Below are 26,625 nucleotides of genomic sequence, written 5' to 3'. Positions count from 1 at the left end.
CCCCAAGGCTGGTGAGAGCTTAGTGTGTTTGAGAAAAATGGGACTGCAGCAGAGAAGACCAGGGAGGGGGGTGGGGATGAAGATGGAGGGCCTGGGAGGCCATGATGGGGCATTTGGACCCTTGAGGGGCCATTGAAGGGTCTGGGCCCTGAACACTGAAATGGAAGCACTCAGGTATGTCCTCAGAGACCTCGTTTTTAGAAAATGATGAGGACATGGGGCAATTCTCAGTCAGTTCCCAGCATAAGCACTGATGAGGGAAGGAAGTGCAGGACTAATTCAAAGCTGGACAGCAGACTCTCAGGCCCAGGAAGGCGTGATCAACAGGTCACGTGTCCTGCTGTTGTCTGGCTTGGGTAGGCGTTCAGACTAGCGTATTAGCGTATGCATTTCGCGCGGGTACACATGACAGCCGGGAGGGGTGTTAAGGAGATGAGTGGTATGGGCAGGGCCAAGCCCAGCCTGTCTCCGGGATGAGCACAGGGTGATCCTTTGCTGCACAGGCAGCGGTTAATCATAAATAATGGGTCTGGTCTGGAACTAGAGCTCAGAGCTCAATTTCCCCTACTGTAGTTGCCATGGTTCAATTCCAAGGATGATGTCGTTGCTTAGGACATTTTATTTTTCATCACCCCCCCCAACCCAGGTTTTTATTATGAAAAATGTTAAAGTTGAAAGAAGAGTACAATGAGTACCTGTATGCCTACCGCCCAGATTCAACAGTTAGTAATTTTTGTCATATTTGCTTTATCAGTCTAGCCACCCACCCATCCATTTCTCTGTATATATTTTTAAATTTTATTTATTTACTTATTTATTTTTGCTGTGTTGGGTCTTCGTTTCTGTGCGTGGGCTTTCTCTAGTTGCAGCGAGTGGGGGCCGCTCTTCATCGCGGTGCGCGGGCCTCTCACTGTCGCGGCCTCTCTTGTTGCGGAGCACAGGCTCCAGACGCGCAGGCTCAGTAGTTGTGGCTCACGGGCCTAGTTGCTCCGCGGCATGTGGGATCTTCCCAGACCAGGGCTCAAACCCATGTCCCCTGCATCGGCAGGCAGACTCTCAACCACTGCGCCACCAGGGAAGACCTCTCTGTGTTTTTTTTGCTGAACCACCCAAGAGTAAAAGTAGCAGACATCTTGACCCTTCAACCCCTAAACATTTTGGCCTGCATCTCCTACATGATCACAATAATCCTACCGTTATTGCACCTGGAAAAGTTAATGCCAGTTCCTTAAGAGCATCTAGTGTGCAGGCCATATTCCAATTTTAGAACTTTAAAAACATTTTAGAAGGTACACATGAACAACATCAGATATAACTTTAAAAAATTGTGAAACATTCATATAATAAAAATATGGACATCACAGAATCATAATTTCTCAAAATGTGGTACCAACACCACTTTAAATATATGAGATGATTTTAGGTGGTATTTGGACCAACATTTAAAAAATGTTTTAGGTTTAATTTATCATTGCATAGGAAAAACTATAACCAGCACACTAAACTCATGATTTCCTGGATATTATTACCCGGGATAAGGCTAAAAGTTTTAATACTAAGTCAATTTAAGGAAAAGTGTGAAATAAACAATAGTTTACATGGTATATAGATATGGCCAGATTATAAAAATGGTAGGCAAACAAGTGAAGTTTGGGGAAATATAAAAGAAATCATAAAATGTAAAAGATAATTTTTGGCCCAGAATGGCATCCCCAGCATAATTTGCTCACTTGGGGCCCCAGACCTGACACTGAATGGCTTTGGGCTGTTTCTGAGGAGATGGGTCGTTCTTTCAACAAACATTACAGTTTGTCAGGCCCTATTCTAGGCTCTTCAAGGAATGAAACTCAAGCCCCCACCCCCCCACCCCCGCTCCCTCAGGGCACTTCATTGCTCTGGTGAGGATGGACAGACACACTCAGACCTAAGTATTAGGCATCGGCTTCCAAGGTGACAATATCATGGGAAGAAGCTAACCTGAGCAGGGTCACGGGAGTCAGGAGTTCCAGGTTGGGGAATTGGGAAACAGAGTGGCTCCTCGAGATGCCTCACTGAGGTGACATTTGTGCAGGACAGTGGAGACCAGATGGCAGAGGACATTTCACACCACTATAAAACTCTTCCTTTTACTCTGAGCGAGAAGGGAGCCCCTTGAGGGTTTTGAGCCGAGGAGTTGAATGAGCGTGTAAAGAATGTGACCCAAGCCTCAAAGAAGAGTTTCCTAAGCCATTTGGACCAGGCACCTTCATGGACAGAGTTTTTCACTTCTTGAGGTGGCAGTGTGGGAAGGAGCCATGCGATTTTGGTATGTGATTCCAGCGGTTTTGAAAAAAAATCCCGACACTGTTATTTTTTAGTTTCCAGCCACAGCTGTGTGTGGTGAGGACAGACAGGGCAGTCTGTGAAGCCTGGTTGCAGGTAGCAGCAAGGGTTCTGCAACTGCAGGCCTGACCCTCAAAGGGTAGAGAATACGACTGGTATTTCTTGGGGTTAAAAACTTTGCACCACTGCTCGGCTCCAGGAGCGGTTAAACTGTAAGTGACTGAAAATAGACCTGTTTCAACAGGCCAGCTTCCCTCATGCCAACCGAGTTATAGTGCTTGGGAGGAAGCACAGAAATTCATGAAGCAGCTCTTGAAAGTTAAGTTTACATAACCAAGGTGGGTAAGAGAGAGCTGACGGGACCAGCGCTCCTGTCGGTGGGAGCCTTACCTTCAGCGCCATTACTTCTGCTTCTAACCACAGCCTGAAGCCACAGCAGATTTCCCCTAACTACGGTTTGGCCAACACTGGTTGATGAATGTGAAAACAGGGTGGGGCCCTGGGGGAGTTAAGTTCCTTTTCAGGTCAGAATCTTTAAGCCCTCTTTTTGTCTGAGGAGCTGGCTCTTTCCCCTTGGCCACCTCAGCCTTTGGACAACCTTTGAAACAACCCTTCTTCCATAAGAAGCTCCAATGTGGGTAGATGCTTCCAGAAGACAGACAATTCCAAAGTCATCCTCCACTGGATTTTGAAATCCACTGTGCTGTTTTTTTCATTTCCTAAGGTACAGCTTCATATTCCCAGTTATATTTGTACAAGCAGAACAAAATTAAAATAACTACACCACATGACCCAGCAGTGCCACTCCTAAGTATATACCCCAAAGAATTGAAAACAGATAGCCACACAAATACTTAACATGAAAGTTCATAGCAGCATTATTCATAATAGCCAAAATGTGGAAATAACCTAAATATCCATCAGTTGATGGATGGATGAACAAAATGTGGCATATCCACACCATGGAATATTATACAGCCATAAAAAGGAACAAAGTACTGATACATGATACCACATGGATGAACCTTGAAAACATGCTAAGTGAAAAAGCCAGTTACCAAAGGTTGCATATTGTATGAGTCCACGTATATGAAATGTACAGAATAGGCAAGTCTATGGAAGCAGAAAGCGGATTAGTGGTTGCCAGGGGGCTAGAGGGAGGCACAGAGTTTCTTTTTAGGGGCTGAAAATGTTCTGGAAGTAGATAGAGGCGATGCTTTCACTGGAGGCAGTGGAATACTAAATGCCACTGAATCATGCATTTTAAAATAGTATAACATTCTGAAAATTTCACCTCAACTTTTAGAAATGCAAAAAATAACCCACCCCCCCAACAACAAAAAAAACTGTGCATTCCCTGAATATGATTTATGTAATACTTGATGGTTTGGGGGCGGTCACCACATACACAGGGCTGGGAGGAAGCTGGCAGGGAGTGAGGCATTTGTACGTCGCACATGACTGTGAGTCAAGAAGGGCCCATTTAGGAGGAATAGGATGAGTTGGCCTTTGAGGTGGTGGGGAGATCTCCATCCCCCACCTCAAGCTCCAAGTCTTGGTTTGGATTGAGAATCACAGGAAAGGGTTTGAGGGCCAGCTGACCACAGAGTGCTGAAGAGTTGGAACAATGTTCTCCTATTTATTTATTTATTTATTTATTTTTGGCTGCGTTGGGTCTTTGTTGTGGTGCGCGGGCTTCTCATTGTGGTGGCTTCTCTTGTTGCAGAGCACGGGCTCTAGGCGTGCGGACATCAGTAGTTGCAGCACGCAGGCTCAGTAGTTGTGGCACACAGGCTTAGTTGCTCCGTGGCATATGAGATCTTCCCGGACCAGGGATCGAACCCGTGTCCCCTGCATTGGCAGGTGGATTCTTAACCACTGCGCCACCAGGGACGTCCTATGCAACAATTCTTGATGTAGCCTGGCAGCTTGGAAAATGTGAGAGTGGTCATCGAAACCTGTTCTTGCTGGTTCTTGAATTGAAACTTTGCTAGGGTTCAGAAGTCCTCTAGGGTTACTTCTTTGTGCCTAAGTAAATTGATGTTTGGGTTGTGTCCCCTTAGACCTGTTCTGTGGCATAAGGTGGCTCAGGACCTGGGTGTGAGTGAGAGGACATAGTTTAGCATCAGTTAGATCCCTGGGAGTCACCCCCACCCCCCAGGTATGAGAGGAAGATGAAAGGAGTCCAGGAGCCGCCCCCACCTGTCTCGGGTCTTCCTGCTTTGTTTTCTCTGGTAGAGGGTCCTCAGCTGTTTGAGGACTAGAAGTACAGCCAGGCTGGGGTCCCAGGGATACCAGAAATCTCTGACCCCTAGCCTCCTCATGGGAACTTAGAAAAGCAGAACCTTCCATGGTTTTGGTTCAGTGGACTGTTCCTCGCCCCAGCCCCAATGTTAGTTTCAGTGCTTCTTGGTGTTTCTAGGGGTGGTTGGGAGTTGGGGAGGAGCGGGAGGAAGATGGATTTCCAAATTCCCAGTGTAACCATTCACCCCCTTCTCTATCCTACAGTGTTTGAACTGGTCAACCAAGGGTGAGTGTCCCCATTCCCAGCAGGTGTGATGCTTGAAGCTTCTTGAGCTGCAAAGCTGAGTGAGGTGGTGAGAGAGGGCAAAGGCCAGCGTGTCTGGTTTGCTTTTCATGCATGTATCGACTTTTCAGGCCTGTGATGGAAGTGCCCACCCTCAAACCGCTCTCTGAAGACCAGGCCCGTTTCTATTTCCAGGATCTGATCAAAGGCATCGAGTACTGTAAGTGGGGCCTGTGGGAGGACTCTCACCCAGGGGGTGCTTAGCATTTCCAGGTAGTGGATGGAAGGTGGAGGGTTTCCTATTTCCCTCCTGGAGCACAGGGAGGTGTGCGGGAAGAAGAACTGTCTGAGCTGCAGAGAGACCTGCTGGGGCCATGCCTCCTGCGAGCAGAAACCCTTCTTCCTGCCACACAGAAAAATTAAGAGCAATAGTGTTAGTGACTGTTTATCCAGCACTTTCTATGTGTCCCAAGCACTGTTAAGTGCCTTGCATCTTCCCTTATTCCCAACAACCCTGGGATTCTTTTAATCTCCTGGAACCTTAGTTCCTCATCTGTAAAATGGGAATAAAATATCTCTCGCCAGGTCGGCAATCCGCCAGGACATCAGTAGTTCTGACTGGCAGGGTGTCCTTTCTGCCTCTGGTTGTTAAACATGTTGACTCATACCCTTTGCCTATTACATAGGATTGTTGTGAGATTGAAATGGGGTGAATGGGAAGCACTTAACACAGGGCAAGGCCTCAGACTGGGCATTCAGCAAAGTCAGCTGCTGCTCCTATTACCAATGTCATCATTTCATCATCACCCTAGAAGTGCAGTTGGGTCTTCCAAGCCATAGGACTGTCCTCTCCCATGAGCTGACATCCAGGCAGGAACAGTTAGCCAAGTCCTCAGTCCTGTTGTGCTTCACACTTCAGATTGACCTGCTCCAGTCATTGTTGGTTTGGTGTTCAGGTCGAGTGGTGGCGTTAGTAAATGAAAAGATGTTTGTCACAAGTCTTGAGGCTTCTAGCTGGGAGCCAAGCTCAACAAAAACTCTCCACGCTCACATGACTTCGACTGTAGCAGGCGGTTACCAATTGCTGTTGGCAGTCAGTGTTTCACCTCCTCAGCTTGGAGGATGGGACAACTTCCTTAGAGACACTCCCCTTATCTTTCAGAGCTGTGGGTGTTCAGCAGGTTTGAGAGGGGAAGGCTGGGAAGGGCCTGGGACCCTGGGAGAACAGAGAGGTTCCTGCCTGTGTCTCTGAGCTGTGTGGGCCACATGGAGCTCCTCACGTGGTTTTCCTGCCCCCCTCTCTCCCATCCCGCCCCCAGTACACTACCAGAAGATCATCCACCGGGACATCAAACCTTCCAACCTGCTGGTTGGAGAAGATGGGCACGTCAAGATCGCGGACTTCGGCGTGAGCAACGAGTTTAAGGGCAGCGACGCCCTCCTCTCTAACACTGTGGGCACTCCCGCCTTCATGGCGCCTGAGTCGCTCTCGGAGACCCGGAAGATCTTCTCTGGGAAGGTAGGTTTGACCCTGCCTGCAATGAGGAGTTCTGCCTGTGTTACGGTCCTTTCAGCTGTAAGTGACAAAAACGCAACTCACTGGCTTAAACAGTGAATCCATTGGACCATGTGAATGAGGAGCGGGGTGCGTTTGTTTTCAGGCTTGGCTAGATACAGGAATTCAAAGAGGAATCCATCTCTCCATCTCTTAGCTCTGTTTTCCTTTTTAAAAAAAAAATTTTGTCTGCACCACGTGGCACACGGGATCTTACTTCCCCGGCCAGGGATGAACCTGTGCCCCCTGCAGTGGAAGCGTGGAGTCTTAACCACTGGACCACCAGGGAAGTCCCCTCAGCTCTGTTTTCCTGAATTGGTTTCCTCCCCGGGTGGATGGTCATCAGCAGCTCCAGACTACTTTCTACCAGTTTACCAGCCTCAATAGAAAGCGCTTTTTTTTTTAATGAAGAGCTCCAGTGAAAATCCTGGGATTGGCTCTGATTGGCCCAGTGTGGGTCATGTGCCCATCCTTGAACCAATCACTGTGCCCGGGGGAAGTGTTGCTCTCATTGGCCAGGCCTGGGTCCTGTGCCCACCCAGAGGCATGGGGTTTGGGGAGCAGGAATAGTCTCACCCAAACTCCCATGGACTGAGCAGTCAAGAAGACGTGGTTCCCCAAAGAAAAGCTGAAGGATTGGATGCTGGACAGGTGAAAGCATTAGACGCCCTTTACTGCCCCTTGGCCCCTCACACGGAGCTCTTTGTCTTGCAGGCGCTGGATGTTTGGGCCATGGGTGTGACGCTGTACTGCTTTGTGTTTGGCCAGGTAACAGGGTGGGGTGTCCTGTATCCTGGGTGTTGTGGGTTGCCCCCTTGGATTAATAGTTATCTCTCCTTGCCGGGAGATAGAACTTATTCACTTAAAAAGTTATTTCATTTTATTTCCACCATTAGACCTGAATATGAAAAAAGATGCCTTTCCAGATATACATAGCTGTATATGATAGTCATATGTGTGACAAAACGAACTGTTAAAACAGAAGGATTGGCAGAGGCTCTAGAGGTTGTAAATACAGTAGTTGATGAATTTAGGGCAAGGACAGCAAATGTGCCACCTCTACCCTCTCCTAAACTGCAGATAGGCATCACTAATCAATAACGGCACTCTTTCTTCCTGAGCCTGGTACTGCCTTGGTGTTCTTCTCAACAGTGTTCCTAGAAGCTGTTGTTGGAGGACTAGAATTGGAATGGAAGTTAAAACCCGTTTGGCATCATTGATTTAGGGAGTGCTGTTTTGTCTTCTTTCTGTTGTTGTTCTTTTGTTGTTTTTATATAACTGACATTTAGGGGCTTCTATTTTAAACTCTGAAGTTCAGGTTGATTATGTGAGGATTATTCCTTTTCATGAGCTTGTACTCCTATTGAGGAAAGCTTAAGAAACTAGTCCCATGAGGAAGTAAAGGAGTTTATAATCTCCTCCCCCCACCCAACATTTGATGAGAACATTTTCGATCATATAGCCAAGTTGTTAAGAATTGTACCTCCTTACATACACTTCAGAGTGCAGTCATTAGCTAGAGCTCACTATTGGTGGTTTTCATTTTTTCCTTTGGGGGTAAAATTTACATATCATGGAACATACAGATCTTAAGTGTACTATTTAATGAGTTCCGTCAAATTGATTGCACACCTGTGCAATCCAAACTCTTATCTCGTTACTGCTCTTAATGAAATCATTTTCCTCGGACAGGAGTGGACCAGGTCACTTTCTGTGACCTCTTCCAACCTTCCGAGCACCCCACATAAAGGTTTCTTTTTCCAGAACAATCCCTGAGCTCCTCCTGGGTCAGGCCCTCCACCAAGTGAAAGCATCACCTTGTCACCCAGGGGTGGTGCATGAACGGGCTTCAGAGTCAGCCCGGTCTAGGCTTTGTGCTTCCCAGGACACGGCACCTCTCTGAGCTTCTGGTTTTTTCTCTTCTGTAAAATGAGAATCATATTTACTATTTTTTATGGCTTCTGAGAGGATCAACAGAAATAATTCATGCATTCATTAATTCAGCAGGTATTTATCGAGCCCCTACTTCGTGCCAGGGATGTTCCTGGGCACTGGGTGTCAGCAGTGAGCAAGACAAACAAAACTCTCTGTCCTCTTGGAGCTGATGTTCCAGTGCAGGAGTTAAACAGTGGACAAATTCTTTTTTTTTTTAACATCTTTATTGGAGTATAATTGCTTTACAATGGTGTGTTAGTTCCTGCTTTATAACAAAGTGAGTCAGCTGTACATATACATATATCCCGATATCTCTTTCTTCTTGCATATCCCTCCCTCCCACCGTCTCTTTCTTTTTTTTTTTGGCCGCACCATGTGATATGCGGATCTTAGTTCCCCGACCAGGGATTGAACCTGTGTCCCCTGCAGTGGAAGCGTGGAATCCTAACCACTGGACCGCCAGGGAAGTCCCCAAATACATATGTAATATAATGTCAGGGGGAGGTGCTATGATGAGAAATCACATGGAGGTGGAGGGGGTGTCTGTTTTAGACAGGAGCTCCGGAAGGCCCCGCTGAGCGGGTGAGCTTTGATCAGACACCTGAAGGATGGGAGAAAACAAGCCACGCAGATGTTGGTGGGAAGAACATTCCGGGCAGAGGTAACAGCCAAATGAAATGTTGGTGCTGAGAAACCTCAGTACAGGGCCTGGTCCAGGCTAAGCCCTCACAAATCACAGCTGCTGCTGCTTTGTCTTTTGTACTGTTCTTTGTATTATTATTGTTCAACTGGCAGGTGGGTGAAAAGAGTGTTTGCTTTTGTATAAGTTGGTAAGTTAAAGCACAGCTACAGAGGAAAGCCAGTGTGGTTAGGAAGGCTCCAGCCCTTCTGGAAAGACAGTCCTGGTCCTTTTAGATCTTTGGGGAATGGGATCTGCTTTGTCCCTGGATTGGGCCACTGGGCTGTTTCTTTCTCTGCTGCAACCTGTGTGGAATGCTGCCTGCCCTTGCAGGACAGATGTGCCAGCCATTGATGGCCACCCTGTCCCTGACCTCTCTTTGCAGTGCCCATTCATGGATGAGCGGATCATGTGTTTACACAGTAAGATCAAGAGTCAGGCCCTGGAATTTCCAGATCAGTGAGTATTGTCCGTCTACCCCAAGTTGCCTTTCTCTCCGAGCCCTTGATGACGTCCTCCACCCCTGATGTATCTCCCATCCCCAGGCCTGACATAGCCGAGGACTTGAAGGACCTGATCACCCGCATGTTGGACAAGAACCCCGAGTTGAGGATCGTGGTGCCTGAGATCAAGGTACCTGGGGGCCGCTGCTGCCCCTTGGGGCATGTGCTGGAGGCTCAGCCTGTGTCCTCTGCTTGGAATTGTCTGGCTCAACCCTGCCTCGGTCAGGCCCCACGCCCCTCTGTTTACAGCACTGCGTCCTTCTTGGCACCACTGCCCTCCCATGTCCTGGGGCCTCTGGGGTGCTGGGGGCTTGTGGGGGAGGATTTGAGACTCGTGTTCACTGTGATTGTGGAAGTGGGATCCGCTGCCAGCCGAGGAGCTAGCACTTGCTCCAATTGGCTTGGGCTGATGGCATCCACCCTCCCTAGACCGGACCAGACCAGGTTTCTGTGTGCTCCAGTGTGTGGCTGCTGCAATCCTGGGGTCTTTTTTTTTTTTTTTTTTTTTTTTTGCGGTACGCGGGCCTCTCACTGTTGGGGCCTCTCCCGTTGCGGAGCACAGGCTCCGGACACGCAGGCTCAGCGGCCATGGCTCATGGGCTTAGTTGCTCCGCGGCATGTGGGATCTTCCCAGACAGGGGCACGAACCCATGTCCCCTGCATCGGCAGGCGGACTCTCAACCACTGCGCCACCAGGGAAGCCCCTGGGGTCTTTTCTTAGACCCTGCCTGTCCCTTTGAGAAAGTACAGTAGGGGTGGGAGGAAGTTAGTGAGCAATCTGACCCCCCACCTCTGACCCCGGCCTGCTGAATTCCACTCTGTTGCAGAAAGCACTGTTAGAAGAGATCCCTACCCACTCCCTACAGCCCTGCCAATGCCACGTGCACACACATGGATCTTTAAGAAACCTAGAGATTTGCTTCGGGAGCTCCGAGGCACCTCAGCTAACTAGCAGTTGAAGAGGGGGCAGCCCAGAAGGTTACAGATAAGGGCTTGGACCCCAGGGGCAGGTGGTTGGGGGGCAGACCTCCGCCTGGGTCCTCTCCTGATTGTATCCTTCTCCCTGTGCCACCCCCTGCCTCTGTTTCCCTTTCTGTGAAATGGGGAGGATGCTGCCTGCTCTGAGCTGAGCCTTCCAGGCATCAGGGAGAGTTGCTGAGGAGTGATGGGTGCTCCTCAGACAACCGTGCAACGCAGATGGCGAATTCCAGGCACTTCTGCCGAGACCTGGGGCCAGGTGGCGAATCCAGCCCGGCTCACCTTCTGGCCTCGTAGCTTCCTCCCATTGTCTGTCCTTCGTCTGTTTCACATTTCCTCCCACCTCACTCTCCCCCCAGCCTCTGCCTGGCTTGCCTGCTCTCTTGCATGCCTGACCTCAGGCCACTGCCTCTCCCCTCCCGAGTCCCCTCCCTGGCTCTGCTCATAGGCAGGGTTCTTGGGAGCCAGTTGTGCCCGCCCCTCACCCCTCCTGTCATTCGTTGAAGCTGCACCCCTGGGTCACGAGGCACGGGGCGGAGCCGCTGCCGTCAGAGGATGAGAACTGCACGCTGGTCGAGGTGACAGAAGAGGAGGTGGAGAATTCGGTCAAACACATACCCAGTCTGGCAACCGTGGTAAGGTGGGGCAAACCACTGCCTGAGAGCAGGGACAGAGAGCCCGCCGCAGGCCAGCGAGGATGAGCTGGGACGTGGGCGGGCCACTAAGAAGTAGACGTTGGGCCTGAGCGTCAGGGGATGGCCGGGTCTGCCCCTCACCTACAGCTACCAGTCTCTGGGCCTTGGTCACATGTCAGGCCAGGTGGCCCCTGCGTCTTCTAGTGCGAGCTCTGTCTACAGCCGGGTCCGAGGTTACTGTAGACAGGGGTAGCCCCTCTCTAAGGATTGTACTGCCCCTTCTGGAATTCCTGCTTTCAGAGCGTGTCAGGGGAGCAGGAGGGGAAGGACCAGGGCAGGTGCCCAGGGTGGCAGCTGGAGCCGAGGTCTCCAAGACGGGCTCCCCACTGGCTGGGTCTTCAGTCCCCAGAGCAGACGACTGAGCTCGTCTCATCTCTGCCCTGTGGGCAGCTGCCAGGGCTAGAGGCAGGGCTCCCACTTAACGTGCCTCAGAAAGCTCTTCCCGACTCCTGGGACCCCTTTTATGGCCTTACATTTGGGTCCTGACCCAGGAAGAAGGAGCTAGAATTGGAGTCCTCAGGCCTAACCTCGAAGACTCAGGGAATCACCCACTTGCCAAGCTCTGTGTGGCTCCAGGAGGGAGACCAGGACCCTCAGGGCCCTGGGGCCCAGGCTGCAGTCCTAGGGGCAGAATCCAGTGGGCTGCCCCACCGTGGCCACCTCAGGAGTCCCGGGTGTGTTTGGCCAGCGTCAGCCCCAGCAGGCAGGCAGGGCCCTGGGCTCTGGGAGGGGAGGCTCTGCCGTGTCCAGCCTCGAGTGACCCTCCCCCCTTTAGGAGCCCCCAGTGCTGGCTCCTTCGCTCCCAGCTTTGCACCTCACCCTCTGCTTCCCCACACACTTTCTGTCTCCCTCCAAAACCTGAGCCCCCGGGTGGGGCATCCATTCACATCTTCCTCCTCCTTCCCAGCCAGTGGCCTCTGCATGGTCTTTGCTGTTGAACACTCACCCACACACACCCCCTCCTTCTCATCCACCCGCTCGCTGCACTGACGTCCCGAGCCTGCCGTTGGGAAGGCAGCTGACGTCGGGCTCCCAGCGTCCACCCCGGGTTATTCTATTCCTGGTTGTGGGTATTCTTGGGAGAAGGCGTCTGACCCTAGAGGTCTGAAATAGGCCTTGATTATTCAGGAAACACTTCTTGAACACTGAGTGGTTTCCCCAGGCCTGTGTTGGGAGCAGGGGATACAGAGATGAATACAACAAACATGGTGCCTGCAGACGCCGGGCAAAGAACCAACAAGTAAATTATGCAAGTAACAGAGGGGCTGCAAGGGGTATGCCTAAGAGGGGAATGCAGCCCAGGTGATGGATTGGAGGAGGCCTCTTGGAAGATGCACGCTGAGAGGATGGCGGGGTGTTAATCAGGCCGAGAGAGGGTAAAGGGCAAGGGCATTCCTGGAAAAGGGAACAGCAAACGCAGTGATCCTCTGGTGGGATCATGTCCATGAGAAACCTCAAGAAAGCCAGGGTGGCTGAAGCGGGGCAAAGAAGGGAGGGTGGCGTGAAGCTGGACGGGAGGTGGGGCCAGGCCACACAAGGCCTGAGGCCACAGCAGAGGTTTACGTCTTGGTCCCAAGAGGTTTGATTCAGGGGAGCGGCATGATCATTATTGGCCTTGGGAAGGTCCCACGTGGAGAATGGACTGTGGGGGGCAGGGAGGAAGTGAGGGCTTCAGCAGCTGTCTGAGAAGGAGGGGCTGGAGCGGGGAGGCCCAGGCCCCCTCCTGGCACCCAGGGACAGTGCCAGCTCTCATGGGGCTCCCGGCCTCATAAGGAAGATGGATCTGGAAAGAAAGAATCACTCTCCTGTGCCATCACACGGTGACAGGCCAGCGGGTAGAGGAGCAGGCGTGGCAGGCGCCACAGGGCAGGAGCCCCTTTCGCTGGGTCCTGAGGACTGGGGAGGCCAGTCTCACCGGGGGGATGGTGGCTGCACAGGCTCAGAGGAAACAGGCCCTGTGTTCCAGGAACCACAGAGCTCGGGCCTTGGCAAGGGAGGGACCTTGAGTGCTTGCCAAGGGGCACAGCCTTCATCCTCTAGCTCAGCGTTTCTCTTTTCTTTCTTTTTTTTTTTTAAATTGAGGTAGAATTCATGTAACATAAAATTAACCACTTAAAGTGAACAATACGGTGGCATGTAGTACATTTACAGTATTGTGCAACCATCACCTCTGTAGTTCTGAAACATTTTCATCATCCCAAAAGAAACCCCGTACCTGTTAGCACTCACTCTCTGTTCTCCCCTCCCCCCAGCCCCTGGCATCCATTAGTCTGTTTTCTGTCTCTATAGATTTGCCTATTCTGGACATTTCGTATAAATGGAGTCATACAGTATGTGATTTTTCGTGTTTGGTTTCTTTCACTCAGCATAATGTTTTCGAGGTTCATCCACATTGTAGCCAGTCATTCCTTTCTAGGGCTGAAAAGTGTTCCATTGTATGGCTAGAGCACATTTTGCTTATCCATTCATCAGTTGATGGACATTTGGGTGTTTCCACCTTTTAGTGGTTTTTTAAACACTTTTTTTTTTCCTTTTTAGCAGCAAACCCTTTATAAAAAAATCCACAAGCTCAGTCAGTACATGAAACAGCTTGAAGAGGCATCATGCTCTGCTTGGAAGGAGGCCAGAGCCTTACAGGGTGTTGGGTCCACCTCCTTGAATATTCCTTCGTGAAATACAGCAGGCAAAAGCATCACCATCAACCTTCCATGACTCCCTGACTGGTAACAGGATAAGTTCCAAACTCCTGTGGGTGAGAGATACCAAGTCAGGGAGTAAGGGATTTCAGAAAGGATGGGCTGAAGGGAAGACTGGAAGGCAGAGGAGGGAAGCTGAGCAGTGGCTGAGGGACGTGATGGAGGGATATTACCTTCTCCCCAAAGATCCCCTCCTCTGGCAGGTGTTTCCCAGCCAAGCTGCGGACCCAGTCTGTCTTAGGGTGGATGGGGTGGGGGACACCAAAGTGTTCCCACTCACGACAGTGGACATGCCAGCTCCCAGTGCCCCTCAGACTTAAAAAAAGGGCTTTTGGGACCTCTGACCTCTCTTGCCCTCACACCACACCAGCCCGTGGACTGGCCACCCTCAGTGTCCTGGGATGTTTCCTCAGCTCCTTAGACTGAGACAGATGTTTCTCATCCTCAGCTAAAATGCAGCCCCCTGAGAAACTGGTACCATTTTGTATTGTTAGTGGGACTGTAAAAAACTGTGTAGCCACTGTAGAAAACAGTCTGGCAGCTCCTAAAAATGTGAAACACAGAGTTACCAAATGATCCAAGAATTCCACTCCTAGGTGTACACCCAAGAGAAATGAAAACATTTTGTGTGGAAAGTGTCCACACAAAAACTTGTACACAAATTGTTCATAGCAGCATTAGTCACAATAGCCCCGAAGTGGAAACAGTCCAAAGGATGAATGAATAAACAAAATGTGGCATATACACACAAAGGATTATTACCAGGCCATAAAAAGGAATAAAGCAATGATTCGTGCAGCAGCGTGGATGGACCTTGAAAACATGCTGAGTGAAAGAAGCCAGACCCCAAAGGCCACGTACTAAATGATTCCGTTTATATGAAATGAGAATAGACAAACCCATAGAGACAGAAGGTGGATTGGTGGTTGCCAGGGGCTGGAGGGGAGGAGGAATGGGGACTGACTGCTAATGGGTACTGGGTTTCTTTTCGGGGTGATGTAAATGTTCTGAAATTAGACAGTGGTGATGTGAATATGCTAAAAACCGTTGAATTGTACACTTTAAAATGGAGACTTTTTTGCTGTGTGAATTACATTTCAGTTAAAAGTGCAGTGACTCCCATCCCCCTCCCAGGATTATACCTGGGAAGCAATAGTTGGTTACTTGTTGCGTTGGTTGTAGATGGCTTTCACCAAAAATAAAGGCCTGGCCTTGAAGATGAGACAGGTTGATGGGCCAGGAGGGCATGTCCAGTGATGGCTCAGGTGAGACAGATGGTACCAGGGGTACTGGACGGACAGTACAGGCCAGCTCTCCTGGAGCACAGCGTCCCCTGGCAGTTGAATAGGCAAGACTAGCTTATGCCAGGCCTTGAATGTCAGACTGAGGAGTTTAGACCTTATCTTGTTGGTAGCCAGGGAGCCGTGGAGATTTGAGGAGCAGGCCAGTGAGAATTGTGATGGCTGTGGCTGCTGTATCCCTGGTGGGTGTCTCTCAAAGGCCCGCCATCAGCCACAAGCCCTGGGAGCTGGCAGGCAGCGGGGGTGGGCTGTGGGGAGAAAGGAAGAGGTAGATGGGACTCGTGGAGTTGCACGAGGGAGGATGCTGCCTGGAATCTCCCCCATGTGGCCGAGCCTCCTCTTCTTTCCTCCAGATCCTGGTGAAGACCATGATACGAAAACGCTCCTTCGGGAACCCGTTTGAGGGCAGCCGGCGGGAGGAGCGCTCGCTGTCAGCGCCTGGAAACCTGCTCATGTGAGTGTCCACCTGCCTTCCTCCGGGGTGGGGAGCTGGAGGCTGAACGCAGGGCGGCCCTGCCCGGCCGACTCTGTGTGGGCCCAGCCCTGCAGCGGCCGTGTCCAGAAAGACTCAGACCAGCCCCACTGGGCACACTGGGGAGACCCGAGCAGCCGCTGGCTTTGGTTTTGCCCCACCCTGGACTCAGCCCGCCTCCTTTGCTGACAGCTAATCCACAGGGAAGTTTGACCTTTCTCAGGGGGACTTGCACTTTAACGAGGGTGGGGGAGTGGCTGACAATCAGAAAGGCTGTTTGACCCCAAAGCATGCATGCTTGACGGTGGGATTTTGTCCCTGCGGTGGGTGAGCAAGGCCAGTCTCGCTCATGGGACCCCGCGTCTCACGGCGGAGAGGTGTCCTGCTCCTAACTGCCCCGGCAACAGCTCCGGGAAGCTGGTGTTCAGGGTCTGAGTGTCTCTGGGGTGGGGGACAGGAATTCCATGGTCCCAAGTGTCCCTTCTCACTTCCCTTTTCCCTCCCCTCTGGCGATTCCAGCAAAAAACCAACCAGGGAGTGTGAGCCCCTGTCTGAGCCCAAGGTAACGCCTGCCTGCCTGTGCCTTAGCCTCTGCCAGGGCCTGGGGGCGGGGGCAGCTGCAGAGCACGGGGCATCCCCACCCAGGTGGACGTTCCTTCCAGCCCAGGCTCACCTTGGGCCTCCGGACCCAGGAAGAAAACGAGGGGCATCCAGGGGCTTGGACCCAACGGTGGGTTGTGCATGTGGGCTGAGGCTGCAGGTGCATGGCGCTCCACCTGGAATGCCTGTGAACTCACCCAGGTCTTAGACCTAGTCGGGCACCCACATGTGCTCAGTGCACGTCAATGGCATTGAAGCTGTGTCACGGCCGAGGCAGCCCCTGCTCTGGGTCAGTGGTCAGAGCCTAGATCGGGCATGCTGCGCTCGGGGGCTCCCCCCTGGGGCTCTCCAGCATCCACCCTTTCTTCTGTGATGGGTTAAGACCTAGAAAATAAGTCCCCTTCCAGCCTGTTGTAAATGAGTGTGAGAGTCCCCTGCCTCTGGGGAGGATCCGGACCTTTTCACCAGTCAGCCCGCCTCTTTCAAACACATACCCAGCTCATTATTCCCAGCGCCTCCCAGGACAGATGAGAATTTTTGTCCCCGCAAGACTGAGGTGACAAATACTTGCACCCCTGCTGCCACTTGGCCCCCACCCCATGCCTGTGGCAGGACAGCAGTCCCAGTACTCTGCGCACTGAGCCCAGCTCACCACCTCATTATCAGCTGGGAGCTCCAGGCAGCCATTTCTAAGTTTTAAAAGCAGCTTTATTGAGCTATAAATCACATACCCATTTAGAGTGTATAATTCACTAGTTTTTAATGTATTCACAAAGTTGTGTGACCATCACCACAATCAGTTTTAGAACATTTCCATTAGCTCAAGAAGAAACCCTGTACCCTTAGCTCTCACCACCCACTCCCCCGTTCCCCAGCCAGCACGAATCTACTGTCAGTTTCTATAGATTTGCATATTTTGGACATTTCATGTAAATGGAATCATATAGTATGTGGCCTTTGTGTCTGGCTTCTTTCACTCAGCGTAATGTTTTCAAGGTTCATCTATGATGTAGCATGTGTCAGAACTTCATTCCTTTTTTTAAAAAATTATTATTTTTTATACAGCAGGTTCTTATTTGTCATCAATTTTATACACATCAGTGCATGTCAATCCCAATCGTCCAATTCAGCACACCACCATCCCCGCCCACCCCGGGGTTTTCCCCCCTTGGTGTCCATACGTTTGTTCTCTACATCTGTGTCTCAACTTCTGCCCTGCAAACCGGTTCATCTGTACCATTTTTCTAGGTTCCACATACATGCGTTAATATACGATATTTGTTTTTTTCTTTCTGACTTCACTCTGTATGACAGTCTCTAGATCCATCCACGTCTCAACAAATGACTCAATTTCGTTCCTTTTTATGGCTGAGTAATATTCCATTGTATATATGTACCACACTTCTTTATCCATTCGTCTGTCGACGGGCATTTAGGTTGCTTCCATGACCTGGCTATTGTAAATAGTGCTGCAATGAACATTAGGATGCATGTGTCTTTTTGAATTATGGTTTTCTCTGGGTATATGCTCAGTAGTGGGATTGCTGGATCATATGGTAATTCTGCTTTTAGTTTTTTAAAGAACCTCCATACTGTTCTCCATAGTGGCTGTATCAATTTACATTCCCACCAACAGTGCAAGAGGGTTCCCTTTTCTCCACACCCTCTCCAGCATTTGTCGTTTGTAGATTTTCTGATGATGCCCATTCTAACTGGTGTGAGGTGACACCTCATTGTAGTTTTGATTTGCATTTCTCTAATAATGAGTGATGTTGAGCAGCTTTTCATGTGCTTCTTGGCCATCTGTATGTCTTCTTTGGAAAAATGTCTATTTAGGTCTTCCGCCCATTTTTTGATTGGGTTGTTTGTTTCTTTAATATTGAGTTGCATGAGCTGTTTATATATTTTGGATATTAATCCTTTGTTGATTCGTTTGCAAATATTTTCTCCCATTCTGAGGGTTGTCTTTTCGTCTTGTTTATAGTTTCCTTTGCTGTGCAAAAGCTTTTAAGTTTCATTAGGTCCCATTTGTTTATTTTTATTTCCATTAATCTAGGAGGTGGATCAAAAAAGATCTTGCTGTGATTTATGTCAAAGAGTGTTCTTCCTATGTTTTCCTCTAAGAGTTTTATAGTGTCCGGTCTTACATTTAGGTCTCGAATCCATTTTGAGTTTATTTTTGTGTATGGTGTTAGGGAGTGTTCTAATTTCATTCTTTTACATGTAGCTGTCCAGTTTTCCCAGCACCACTTATTGAAGAGACTGTCTTTTCTCCATTGTATGTCCTTGCCCTCTTTGTCATAGTTTAGTTGACCATAGGTGCGTGGGTTTATCTCTGGGCTTTCTATCTTGTTCCGTTGATCTGTGTTTCTGTTTTTGTGCCAGTACCATATTGTCTTGATTACTGTAGCTTTGTACTATAGTCTGAAGTCAGGGAGTCTGATTCCTCCAGCTCCGTTTTCTACTCACAAGACTGCTATGGCTATTTGGGGTCTTTTGTGTCTCCATACAGATTTTAAGATTATTTGTTCTAGTTCCGTAAAAAATGCCATTGGTAATTTGATAGGGATTGCATTGAATCTTAGATTGCTTTGGGTAGTACAGTCACTTTCACAATATTGATTCTTCCAATCCAAGAACATGGTATATCTCTCCATCTGTTGGTATCATCTTTAATTTCTTTCATCAGTGTCTTATAGTTTTCTGCATACAGGCCTTTTGTCTCCCTAGGTAGGTTTATTCCTAGGTATTTTATTCTTTTTGTTGCAGTGGTAAATGGGATTGTTTCTTCAGTTTCTCTTTCAGATTTTTCATCATTAGTGTATAGGAATGCAAGAGATTTCTGTGCATTAATTTTGTATCCTGCACCTTTACCAAATTCATTGATTAGCTCTAGTAGTTTTCTGGTGGCATTTTTAGGATTCTCTATGTATGGTATCATGTCATCTGCAAAGAGTGACAGTTTTACTTCTTCTTTTCCAATTTGTATTCCTTTTATTTCTTTTTCTTCTCTGATTGCCATGGCTAGGACTTCCAAGACTATGTTGAATAATAGTGGTGAGAGTGGACATCCTTGTCTTGTTCCTGATCTTAGAGGAAAGGCTTTCAGTTTTTCAACACTAAGAATGATGTTTGCTGTGGGTTTGTTGTATATGGCCTTTATTATGTTGAGGTAGGTTCCTTCTATGCCCACTTTCTGGAGAGTTTTTATCATAAATGGGTGTTGAATTTTGTCAAAAGCTTTTCTGCATCTATTGAGATGATCATATGGTTTTTATTCTTCAGTTTGTTAATATGGTGTATCACATTGATTGATTTGCGTATATTGAAGAATCCTTGCATCCCTGGGATAAATCCTACTTGATCATGGTGTATGATCCTTTTAATGTGTTGTTGGATTCTGTTTGCTAGTATTTTGTTGAGGATTTTTGCATCTATATTCATCAGTGATATTGGTCTGTAATTTTCTTCTTTTGTAGTACCTTTGTCTGGTTTTGGTATCAGGGTGATGGTGGCCTCATAGAATGAGTTTGGGAGTGTTCCTTCCTCTGCAGTTTTTTGGAAGAGTTTGACAAGGATGGATGTTAGCTCTTCTCTAAATGTTTGATAGAATTCACCTGTGAAGCCATCTGGTCCTGGACTTTTGTTTGTTGCAAGATTTTAAATCACAGTTTCAATTTTATTACCTGTGAAGGTCTGTTCATATTTTCTGTTTCTTCCTGGTTCAGTCTTGGAAGCTTATCCCTTTCTAAGAATTTGTCTGTTTCTTCCAGGTTGTCCATTTTATTGGCATAGAGTTGCTTGTAGTAGTCTCTTAGGATGCTTTGTATTTCTGAGGTGTCTGTTGTAACTTCTCCTTTTTCATTTCTAATTTTATTGATTTGAGTCCTCTCCCTCTTTTTCTTGATGAGTCTGGCTAATGGTTTATCAATTTTGTTTATCTTCTCAAAGAACCAGCTTTTAGTTTTATTGATCTTTGCTATTGTTTTCTTTGTTTCTATTTCATTTATTTCTGCTCTGATCTTTATGATTTCTTTCCTTCTGCTAACTTTGGATTTTGTTTGTTTTTCTTTCTCTAGTTCCTTTAGGTGTAAGGTTAGATTTTTTTATTTGAGATATTTCTTGTTTCTTGAGGTAGGCTTGTATAGCTATAAACTTCCCTCTTAGAACTGCTTTTGCTGCATCCCATAGGTTTTGGATGGTCGTGTTTTCAGTGTCATTTGTCTCTAGGTATTTTTTGATTTCCTCTTTGATTTCTTCAGTGATCTCTTGGTTATTTAGTAATGTATTGTTTAGCCTCCATGTGTTTGTGTTTTTTACGTTTTTTCCCCTGTAATTGATTTCTAATCTCATAGCGTTGTGGTCAGAAAAGATGCTTGATATGATTTCAGTTTTCTTAAATTTACTGAGGCTTGATTTGTGACCCAGGATGTGATCTATCCTGGAGAATGTTCTGTGTGCACTTGAGAAGAAAGTGTAATCTGCTGTTTTTTGATGGAATGTCCTATAAATATCAATTAAGTCTATCTGGTCTGTTGTGTCATTTAATGCTTGTCCTTCCTTATTTATTTTCTGTTTGGATGATCTGTCCATTGGTGTAAGTGAGGTGTTAAAGTCCCCCACTATAATTGTGGTACTGTCGATTTCCTCTTTTATAGCTGTTAGCAGTTGCCTTATGTATTGAGGTGCTCCTATGTTGGGTGCATATATAATTGTTATATCTTCTTCTTGGATTGATCCCTTGATCATTATGTAGTGTCCTTCCTTGTCTCTTGTAACACTCTTTATTTTAAAGTCTATTTTATCTGATATGAGGATTGCTACTCCAGCTTTCTTTTGATTTCCATTTGCATGGAATATCTTTTTCCATCCCCTCACTTTCAGTCTGTATGTGTCCCTAGGTCTGAAGTGGACCTCTTGTAGACAGCATATATATGGGTCTTGTTTTTGTATCCATTCAGCAAGCCTGTGTCTTTTGGTTGGAGCATTTAATCCATTCACGTTTAAGGTAGTTATTGATATGTATGTTCTTTTTTTTTAATATAAATTTATTTATTTATTTATTTATTTATGGCTGTGTTGGGTCTTCACTGCTGAGTGCGGGCCTTCTCTAGTTGTGGCGCGTGGGCTCAGTAGTTGTGGCTTGAGGGCTCCAGAGCTCAGGCTCAGCAGTTGTGGTGCACGGGCTGAGTTGCTCCGCAGCATGTGGGATCCTCCCGGGCCTGGGATCGAACCTGTGTCCCCTGCATTGGCAGGCACACTCTTAACCACTGCATCACCAGGGAAACCCCAATATGTATGTTCTTATTACCATTTTCTTAATTGTTTTGGGTTTGTTTTTGTAGGTCCTTTTCTTGTCTTGTGTTTCCCACTTAGAGAAGTTCCTTTAGCATTTGTTGTAGAGCAGGTTTGGTGGTGCTGAATTCTCTTAGCTTTTGCTTGTCTGTAAAGCTTTTGATGTCTCCATCAAATGTGAATGAGATCTTTGCTGGGCAGAGTAATCTTGGTTGTAGGTTCTTCCCTTTCATCACTTTAAGTATATCATGCCACTCCCTTCTGGCTCTTAAGAGTTTCTGCTGAGAAATCAGCTGTTAACCTTATGGGAGTTCCCTTGTATGTTATTTGTCTTTTTTCCCTTGCTGCTATCAATAATTTTTCTTTGTCTTTAATTTTTGCCAATTTGATTACTATGTGTCCTGGCGTGTTTCTCCTTGGGTTTATCTTGTATGGGACTCTCTGTGCTTCCTGGACTTGGGTGGCTATTTCCTTTCCCATGTTAGGGAAGTTTTCGACTATAATCTCTTCAAATATTTTCTCAAGTCCTTTCTCTCTTTCTTCTCCTTCTGGGACCCCTATAATGCGAATGTTGTTGCATTTAATGCTGTCCCAGAGGTCTCTTAGGCTGTCTTCATTTCTTTTCATTCTTTTTTCTTTATTCTGTTCTGCAGCAGTGAATTCCACCATTCTGTCTTCCAGGTCACTTATCCTCTCTTCTGCCTCAGTTATTCTGCTATTGATTCCTTCTAGTGTAGTTTTCATTTTGGTTATTGTATTGTTCATCTCTGTTTGTTTGTTCTTTAATTCTTCTAGGTCTTTGTTAAACATTTCTTGCATCTTCTCGATCTTTGCCTCCATTCTTTTTCCGAGGTCCTGGCTCATCTTCACTATCATTATTCTGAATTCTTTTTCTGGAAGGTTGCCTATCTCCACTTCATTTAGTTGTTTTTCTGGGGTTTTATCTTGTTCCTTCATCTGGTACATAGCTCTCTGCCTTTTCATCTTGTCTATCTTTCTGTGAATGTGGTTTTTGTTCCACAGGCTGCAGGATTGTAGTTCTTCTTGCTTCTCCTGTCTGCCCTCTGGTGGATGAGGCTATCTAAGAGGCTTATGTAAGTTTCCTAGTGGGAGGGACTGGTGGTGGGTAGAGCTGACAGTTGCTCTGGTGGGCAGAGCTCAGTAAAACTTTAATCTAATTGACTGTTGATGGGTGGGGCTGGGTTCCCTCCCTGTTGGTTGTTTTGCCTGAGGCGACCCAACCCTGGAGCCTACCTGGGCTCTTTGGTGGGGCTAATGACAGACTCTGGGAGGGCTCACGCCAAGGATTACTTCTCAGAACTTCTGCTGCCAGTGTCCTTGTCCCCATGGTGAGCCACAGCCACCCCCACCCCCCGCCTCTGCAGGAGACCCTCCAACGCTAGCAGGTAGGTCTGGTTGAGTCTCCCCTGGGTCCCGATGCGCACACTACTTTGTGTGTGCCCTCCAAGAGTGGAGTCTCTGTTTCCCCCAGTCCTGTCGAAGTCCTGCAATCAATTCCCACTAGGCTTCAAAGTCTGATTCTCTAGGAATTCCTCCTCCCGTTGCCGGACCCCCAGGTTGGGAAGCCTGACGTGGGGCTCAGAACCTTCACTCCAGTGGGTGGACTTCTGTGGTATAAATGTTCTCCAGTCTGTGAGTCACCCACCCAGCAGTTAAAGGATTTGATTTTATGTGATTGAGCCCCTCCTGCCATCTCATTGTGGCTTCTCCTTTGTCTTTGGGTGTGGGGTATCTCTTTTTGGTGAGTTCCAGTGTCCTCCTGTCGATGATTGTCCAGCAGCTTGTTGTGATTCTGGTGTTCTCGAAAGAGGGAGTGAGAGCACGTCCTTCTACTCCTCCATCTTGGTTCCTCTCCCAACTTCATTCCTTTTTATGGCTGAATCATATTCCATTGTATGGATATACCCACATTTTATTTCTCCATTCATCCGGTGATGGACATTGTTTCCATTTTGGAGGCTATCACACATGAATAATGCTGCTGTGAACATTCTTGTAGAAGCAGCAGCTGTTTCCGTTTGTGAGGCGTTGGCTTCTGAGATGAAATTTATTGGCCACCGTAGGAGTCAGGTGCTTATATGATAATATAGGAAGACCATTTGGGGATCATTTATGCTTACAAAAGGAGCAGGGAAAGCGGCAGGTAGCCATCAGAGCCAATCATCAACAGCCTGCGAAGGCCGCCTCTGTCCCTGCCAAATTGTTCCCAGCCATCTCTGCAGCAGATGATGGGGTGACCCCGCCTATGCTTTGAGCCTCACAGGGTGACAGGGTGAAGCCTAATGGGCTGGCCTTTGCTGGGCCCTTCTCTTCTCAACCTCAGTTTTAGAGTTTGCCTCCCTTTTCGTGCAAGTCTGTTGTTTATTTCACCTTTTATTTTTAATGAGGTCAAAGTTGCAAGACACCAAAGACTGATATTGGCCCAGAGGACTTTACTGCCTCTTTATTCCCTCACCTCAGTCCCAGCAGCACCTGGGGATTACCTGCCCTTGCCCTCAGCCCACCGATGGGATGTTTTGGTTGTCCCAATGGTCCAGCACTCTGGAGCTCTTAGGGCTCAGTCAGTCATTAGAGGCCTTGGGCCCATGGCCCACTAGCTGTCTGCAGGGAGACCAGCTGGTGTGAGCAGGCAGCTGTAGGGCCTCATTGGTTATCCAGTTACAACTCTCCTCCCAGGAGACTTGACACCGTATTCTTTGGCAGAAACATAAAAGCCAGTGAGTGTGAGTTTTAAACAAAGAGGAGTTTCTTCCTAGGAACGTACAGACATCACGCGTGCCCTTCCCTCGTGCAAGGGCAGTTGCCCTTTGGGCCTAGGGCTCACAATAGACATTAGTCCTGCATAGCAAGCCCAACGGCTCCCCTTAGGAGGGGCACTGTTTGCTTGATGATGGCAAAGGGTTTGGGCCTCTCCTTAGGGACTTTCCCTCACATTTCCCATCGCACTGCCCATGTCTGTCACCCCAGGCAGCTCTAGCTGGGGACACCAGGACACTTCTTCCCACCAACTTGGTCTCCTGCTCTGATCACACATTGCCGAGTTGAGGGCCCTTCTCTTCGTCGGAGGTGTCCCCTGGGCCTGTGTGCGGAGGGCAGTTCTGTTGACGACCGTTTCCTGAAGGCTGGCTATGTGCCAGGCCAAGTCAGGCGTGCTGCTCGTTGCCCCCAGGAAACGCACCTGGGGGCTGAAGACGACTGTCACGGTTCCCGCCCTGCAAGAGCTTAGAGCCTAAAGCCCTTGGTGAACAGGCCCCAGTGTGGAGCCCACACGTGACTTGTGACATGTGCCATGATTTTAGGTGTTAGGCCCCTAGATTAACAGCTATTTTTATAGTTCCTTGCTATTTTTTGCACATGATGCTGGTTTTCCATTTACAGAGGGGATACAAAGTCTCCTTTGAAACTTTCATGTGAGCAAGAAAAACGGGGGGGAGAATCTAAAAGAAGTTAAGTAAATAATGTCCGTCCCAGGTGGTGCGGGGCCGCGGGAAACCTTGGTTCAGGGCCGTGCCAGCATTGCGCTGGGTCTTAACACGGGTTTTCTGTTTGGTGAGCAGGAAGCAACGCAGCGAAGACAGCCTCCGGGGCCCCGACCCGCCTCCCGTGGGGGAGGAGGAAGCGCTCTTGTGAAAGGCGGCCCAGGGGTGGAGAGTCGGGGGGCCCTGGCCCCTGGCTCCGGCAAGCGGACGCATCCTCCGTGGCCGGACGAGGTGATGGAGTAGCTGCCGGACCTCGACCTCGCATGCACGTCTCACCTCCGCGGGCCGCGCCCTGCGTTTCCATAGCAGCATGTCCTACGGAAACCGAGCACGTGTGTAGAGCCTTGACCATCATCTCTGGTTATTGTTGTTGTTGTTTTTCCCATTTGTTTGTTTGATTTCTTTATTGTTTTAAAGGAGACAAAAAAAAAAAAAAAAAGACGACTCCATGACATCGACCTTGGCCGCTGGCTGGCTGAATGGGAGGGTGTGAGGAGTTGCAGACCCAAAGCCACGTACATTTGGGGACACTTGCTTTTTAAAATGTTTTTATGCCAAAAATCCTTCCTTGTGAACTGAGAATCATGTCAGATATTCCAAGTGAATGTGTGTGGAGTTTGAAAATTGGGGAAAACTGGCAGGAAACTCTGGTGGTGTGGTCTGAGACCACACTCGCTGCATTTGAAAGGGAGGGGAAGAGCGGGTGTGATTTTGCACAAAACCCCGAGACCCGAACCGTGGCACCTTCTAGAACTGTGGACTCAAGGAGTCAGGACAGGGCTGGCCCTCAGTAGCTGCAGGGAGCTTCGATGCAACTTATTCTTAAGAAGGACTTAAAAATTTTTTTATAAGTAGAGCTGCATGTAGTCAGGAAAACGGAAAGGGCTTGACACTTAACAGCTTCACAGGGGGGATTTTCCAGCCTCGGAGGCGCATTCAATGGTTGTGGTGGGACATCTCCCCTAAAGGACTGAACGAGTGTGTTTCTTTATGACAGCCGCTCAAAGCTGAAACTTTTCTTCAGTAGTTGAGGGAGCTCTGGTAAATCTCTTGTTAAATTACAAAAACTTCAGGGTGAAATCCTACACTTCCATGTACATTACATGGCTTAAGAGTAAACAACAATAAAAAATACTTTCAATTTTCTAACCAGTCTGAACTCTAGAGCAGTTCAGAAATCATTTCGAGCTTCCAGGATCTCTCCCATGGCTTCAGGGATGTGATCGGAGTTAGAGCCAATGAAATCTATGCCTGTATATTAGCAGCTCACCTTGTTTATAACGTGTGTATTCTAGAGGCTGCTAAGGTTCTGTTTTCTTCTTAAATACTAGCTGATTGTTGTAGTCAATGAAACACTTATCCAGTTTCTGGAGGGCCAGTTAAGAAATGCTTTCATTCAGCTGAGACACAAATGATCATCCTTACCGGCAAAGCTCTGTTTGGATCTATACAATAACTTCAGGGCACCCTTTAAGAGAAGATGAGTGAAACCTAGAGCAGTCCTCAGGTCCACGGGAACCAGGGCTTGGTACAGGGAGTTCCTTTGTGTAGCCAGAAGTCCAGAAAG

The 26,625-nt window shown here is 48.2% G+C and overlaps 1 protein-coding gene across 3 annotated transcripts in view; it reads left to right on the top strand.

Annotated features, from left to right (window-relative positions):
• The window catches only part of CAMKK2 (calcium/calmodulin dependent protein kinase kinase 2), a gene marked incomplete at both ends in the record, with an annotated part of 37,129 nt that extends 11,828 nt beyond the window's left edge, over nucleotides 1–25,301 (top strand). Inside the window, 10 exons of one of the 3 annotated variants that reach the window (XM_082853531.1) lie at nucleotides 4,831–4,852; nucleotides 4,981–5,069; nucleotides 6,169–6,368; nucleotides 7,119–7,172; nucleotides 9,404–9,477; nucleotides 9,564–9,651; nucleotides 11,006–11,134; nucleotides 15,545–15,645; nucleotides 16,183–16,225; nucleotides 25,137–25,301. In XM_082853531.1, the coding sequence (XP_082709657.1) occupies nucleotides 4,831–4,852; nucleotides 4,981–5,069; nucleotides 6,169–6,368; nucleotides 7,119–7,172; nucleotides 9,404–9,477; nucleotides 9,564–9,651; nucleotides 11,006–11,134; nucleotides 15,545–15,645; nucleotides 16,183–16,225; nucleotides 25,137–25,301 (965 nt within the window). The remainder of the gene's footprint in view (nucleotides 1–4,830; nucleotides 4,853–4,980; nucleotides 5,070–6,168; nucleotides 6,369–7,118; nucleotides 7,173–9,403; nucleotides 9,478–9,563; nucleotides 9,652–11,005; nucleotides 11,135–15,544; nucleotides 15,646–16,182; nucleotides 16,226–25,136) is intronic. The other 2 variants (XM_082853532.1, XM_082853533.1) reach the window with 2 other exon arrangements.
• Between the last annotated feature and the right edge of the window lie 1,324 nt (nucleotides 25,302–26,625).

This window comes from Leucopleurus acutus (assembly GCF_964270905.1).
Source record: "Leucopleurus acutus genome assembly, chromosome: 13".
In the NCBI taxonomy this organism is placed as follows: domain Eukaryota; kingdom Metazoa; phylum Chordata; class Mammalia; order Artiodactyla; family Delphinidae; genus Leucopleurus; species Leucopleurus acutus.
Note: the sequence above shows the minus strand (reverse complement) of the source record. Positions and strands in the feature narration are given on the sequence as shown.